The sequence below is a fragment of the Henckelia pumila genome, chromosome 2, assembly GCF_033568475.1.
Source record: "Henckelia pumila isolate YLH828 chromosome 2, ASM3356847v2, whole genome shotgun sequence".
Classification (NCBI taxonomy): domain Eukaryota; kingdom Viridiplantae; phylum Streptophyta; class Magnoliopsida; order Lamiales; family Gesneriaceae; genus Henckelia; species Henckelia pumila.
The window spans coordinates 140,920,735-140,925,380 of NC_133121.1; the positions used below are offsets into that span (position 1 = coordinate 140,920,735).

At 33.4% G+C, this 4,646-nt stretch overlaps 1 protein-coding gene across 1 annotated transcript; it reads left to right on the top strand.

Moving 5' to 3' along the window:
• The first annotated feature begins 863 nt into the window (after positions 1 to 863).
• Positions 864 to 2,292, top strand: LOC140884486 (uncharacterized). Its single transcript, XM_073291259.1, has one exon. The coding sequence runs from the start codon at positions 1,084 to 1,086 to the stop codon at positions 2,014 to 2,016; it is 933 nt and encodes a 310-aa protein (XP_073147360.1). The 5' UTR covers positions 864 to 1,083; the 3' UTR covers positions 2,017 to 2,292.
• The last annotated feature ends 2,354 nt before the right edge of the window (positions 2,293 to 4,646 follow it).

The following is a 4,646-nucleotide window of genomic DNA, read 5'->3' on the forward strand; positions in this document are numbered from 1 at the left end:
GAGAGTTTTTTTCTCCCCTCTTGTACACAAAGAAAAGAAAGGATCAAAAGCACAAAAATTAGCTTTTCAAATTTTCTACAAAATATTTGATTTCCATTTCTCAACTAAATTTTGAATGAAAAAAATATAAAAAATATATATATATATATAATGTAATTTTTTTTAAAAAAATTTGAGGCCCACCTTAGGGGAGGCCCTAGGTAGCTGCCGCCTAGGTGGCCTCTCCCTAGGGCCCTGGTCCCAATTTTATTGTTCATGTTTCTTTTTTTGTTTGTCCCAAATATATAGTAATATATCATATTCAATAATCTTTTTTTTCACTTCTTTACTAATATACCCATATTACTACACTTTGAAAATTGTGCAATCATTTTTTAATACATTAAATATGAATAAAATAAGAAATTTATATAAAATTTACTTTTCCAATAAATTTTTTTTAATTTGTATGAAAAATAAAAGAGCACAATATATATGGGACGAGAAGTATGATATAGTAGATTCTATAGATTCACAGGTTTATTGTTGTAATCACCCTAACAAATATCTCCCGTGATAAAAAAACAAAACCAAGATAAATTGGCCTATCATTATGTAATTTTGTACAACTATCTTGTGACAAAATATTAAGTATGCGGCATGGTCCCCAACGGATAATTTTTGGGTTACTCAGCTTATTTTCCTATGTTTCTTTTTTGACTATATATTTTAAGATTTCTAGTTATGACCACTGACTAATGACCAATTCTTAAGAATACCTAAAAAAAAAACAGTTAAAGTAACATTATACATATCTGTATAAATAAATAAACAAAGCCACGCTGCCTTTGTCATTACATTACTGCTGCATTGATTATATTCTGTCCATATTCCTTGTATTTATACATCGACAATTTTTATTCATTTTCAAAGAATTTATCTGTCTGGGACGAAGAACAAAAAAAAATAAAATCAAGCAGCAAAATCAGAGGATTTCTATCCCAAAAAAATCCTACTGTCTCCCTTCTTTCCTCTTCCTCTGAATCCCCTCCTCCCAATTCCAAATCTTCTTGAAGATATACATATATATATATCCCAAAAAAGATGATAGATTTCGCGTCTTGTTTAACAGAATATGCAGTCCAAGTCTCTGAAACTTCATGTTCTGCTTACTCAAACAGCTCTTGTATTTCCCCGAATTCGAATTCGACTCCTTCGATTCAAAATGCTGTCACATGTATATACAGGATAGTTCCCTCCACCCAAAAGCAGATGTTAGTTACGCTCACATGGTGCAAGAACAGTTTATTTCAAGGCCTGAATGTGTTCTTCGGCAAAGATCCATCCAGCTCCATCAAACTCAACACCAATTCGCGCTTTTTCCGGAAGTTGAAAGGAAGCAAATCGATCGAATTCGATGGCTGTAAAATCGAGCTTTTCTGGGATCTTTCCGCCGCCAGGTACTTAACCGGACCGGAACCGGTCGATGGGTATTATGTCTTCATCACCGTGGATTCAGAGCTGGGCCTGATTCTTGGAGACATGGCGGAAGAAGCTACGACAGGGAAGAAGATACAAACCAGCAAAAAAATGGCTAAATTCTCATTAATCACGCGTCAAGAGCATTATTCAGGCAACACCCTTTATTCCACCAAGGCCCAATTCTCCGAAACCGGGACTTCCCACGACATTTCCATTCGCTGCGGCGGCGGTGGCGGAGGGGGAGACGAAGGGTTCAAGTATCCGGCGCTGTCTGTTTCCATCGACAAAAAGATGGCGATTCAGGTGAAGAGGCTGCAGTGGAATTTCAGGGGGAATCAGACGATTTTCTTGGATGGATTGGTGATTGATTTGATGTGGGATGTTCATGATTGGTTCTATAATCCTGGATCGGGGTGTGGGGTGTTCATGTTCAGGACTCGAAGCGGATTCGACAACAGCAGATTGTGGCTGGAAGAGAAGATGACGCACAATAATGATCAAGATAAACTAGATCAGTTTTCATTAATGATCTATGCTTGCAAGAATATCCTTTAGTACCATCGAAACTAGAGAGTTTCTGCTTCAAAGCTTTAATTTTTACGTTACATGTGAATTAATTAATGCTTCCATAATATATATATGCTTCAGATTAGCTGGTTAGAAGTTTAATGAAAAAGGTGGATATGAAATTCATTATGAATTCATTGATAAATCATATGGAATTCCATATCCCCCGAAGATATATATTTTGTGATGAAACGTATTTTTACTGAAATAAAATTGAAGATTTAGCAGATAGGCATCAATTAATGTGATTGATATGTGTCGTGTTTGTGAATATTTTATTCTCTTTTACGTACTTATGTGCATAATTCATGTAAAATGATTCTTTATTTAATTAAAATTATGAAGTAGCACATAGTTTTGTGTTTGAGTTTCTACTAGTTAGGCACGACTGATAATTGGGTCGTCGATAAAACTTGCCATGAAGGTGAATTTAAAGACCAAAACAGATCGAAGTGCAGAATCTCCAGAAAACGGCACCGTTTATCGATTTAGTTAGTTTATTGGGTAAATTGCATATATCACCCTTGTGAAATCCCGTGTTAGCTAATAACCCCCTGTAAAAAAAATTTAAGCTAATAACCCCATGTGATTCTAGATTTGTAGCATACACACCCCTTCTGGCTAAAAAATGACGAAAATGCCCTTGACTTTTATGAACTATTTAATTTATCATTTATTTTATGTAGGGGTATTTTCGTCATTTTTTAGCTGAAAAGGGTGTGTATGCTACAAATCTAGAATCACAGGGGGTTATTAGCTTAAAATTTTTTCACAGGGGGTTATTAGCTAACACGGGATTTCACAAGGGTGATATATGCAATTTCTCCTAGTTTATTTATCTGCAAAAACATACCACTCTTTCATTGTTCAATATTTCGATCTCGCACGTACCTCAACGGTGTATCTATGAGTCAATATCTCAACTCATGACTAATATCAATGTTGATACTGCTGATGTGACAAATATGCGTCATTAGATTTAAGGTTAAGGTAGCACTTTGGGGTAGTTTGAAGTTTGAACTCGACCATTGAACAGTGGAATAACCGAAAGCACATTGATATATATTGATCTTAACTATAAAAATGGTTGAATTGAGTAGTACTGGGGCTTGAAAGTACAGAAAAACTGGTGAGTGGCAGAAGGGGGTATGATTGCCACAAATTAGCATAATGAAAATAAATATGAAAGGGGTTGACAGATGGAACATTCCTATCTGCAATAACTTTGGACCACAAGTCACGGGTCCCTTTTGAATTTTGAACTGGAAGCCTCTTCCGGCAATGCAACTGGGTTCTTTTCAAGACAGTAAACAGATGTAACCCCATTATTTCTTGTGTTTTTTTAATGTGAATCTATCCTAATCTTGACAGCCATACACTTCTTGTCTACAAGGCTTCAAACTAGCTAGCTAGTCCACCCTGTTATTATATATACAATCATGTATATTTTTTGTGTGTAAAATTTGATTTCTAGCTATTCCCGGCCCCGGCCTTGTGTTTTTCGTTGCTAAATAAATTCCGGGCATTTCGTTTACACGAAAATCTTGGTTCTGTTGCTAGTTAGCTCCCCGCAGTCCTCAAGATCAAACACTGGTTGTTTATGATTTTCGTATAATTTGTACCGGCGATGAGTCTTGCATAAGGAAGTATTGCATTTCTTAAAACAAATCATTTAATAGTAAACGGGAGAGAGAATATTCGTGATAGTTAGCAATATGACTTTGATCAAACTCCTTTTTTTTTTTTTTTTTTTTTTTTTTAAAAAAACTAAAATTTTCTAGTGTTTCAAATACACATGGGGAAGGTTAGATTTCAAAAACACTACTTTGACCAAGATCATTTATTAAAATATTCAGTGTCAAGTCTCTAAACCAAACATAATTACCTACTCAGTCATTTGTCAGAAAAAAAAGTTGTTTAAACTTCCTGTGGCCACATATTTTTTTTCGGATGAAATTCGGTACAAAATATTGAAAATATGGTACGAATAGATGATATTCGAGCACTAATTGTTCAAGATCGGATATAACAAAAATAAGATTTTGAGTATATATAAAACTTGAACATCTTTATTAATATGAACTTGCAACATATGTTTGAATACTCAAAAATAATATATTTGTATCAGATGTAACATATTTGGTACTCAAAAATCATATATTAGTATCATATTTTTAATATTTTGTATGATTTCCATGTTTTGTAACATATTTGGTACTCAAAAATAATATAATAATAGCATATTTTCATATTTTCAATGTTTTGTAGTTGGACTATGATATGAATTGATAAAAGTTGGACTAGCTCATTGACAATCCATCAACACAATCTATGTTGGATTATATTTATCCACATTGATTACAAAAGTAATTTACAAAAATATCCCTTCACTATAAATAATAAAAAAACATAACTCTTTTGAATAACTTTGTTTTTAATAAAAATAATTAAGAGAAGGACATTTTGGTCAACCTAAATTATTTATACTAACTTATCTCACTTTTAAAAATCATATCAAACATAAAATAACTATCAAATGCATATTTATCTTTCCTTATCAATCACTTATCAATCAACATTCTAATCTATGAGTTATCTCATCTTTGTACCAAACGGAG

Bases quoted from the DNA above. Each gene is read 5' to 3' on its own strand.
- LOC140884486 (XM_073291259.1), top strand. From the start codon at position 1,084: ATGATAGATTTCGCGTCTTGTTTAACAGAATATGCAGTCCAAGTCTCT.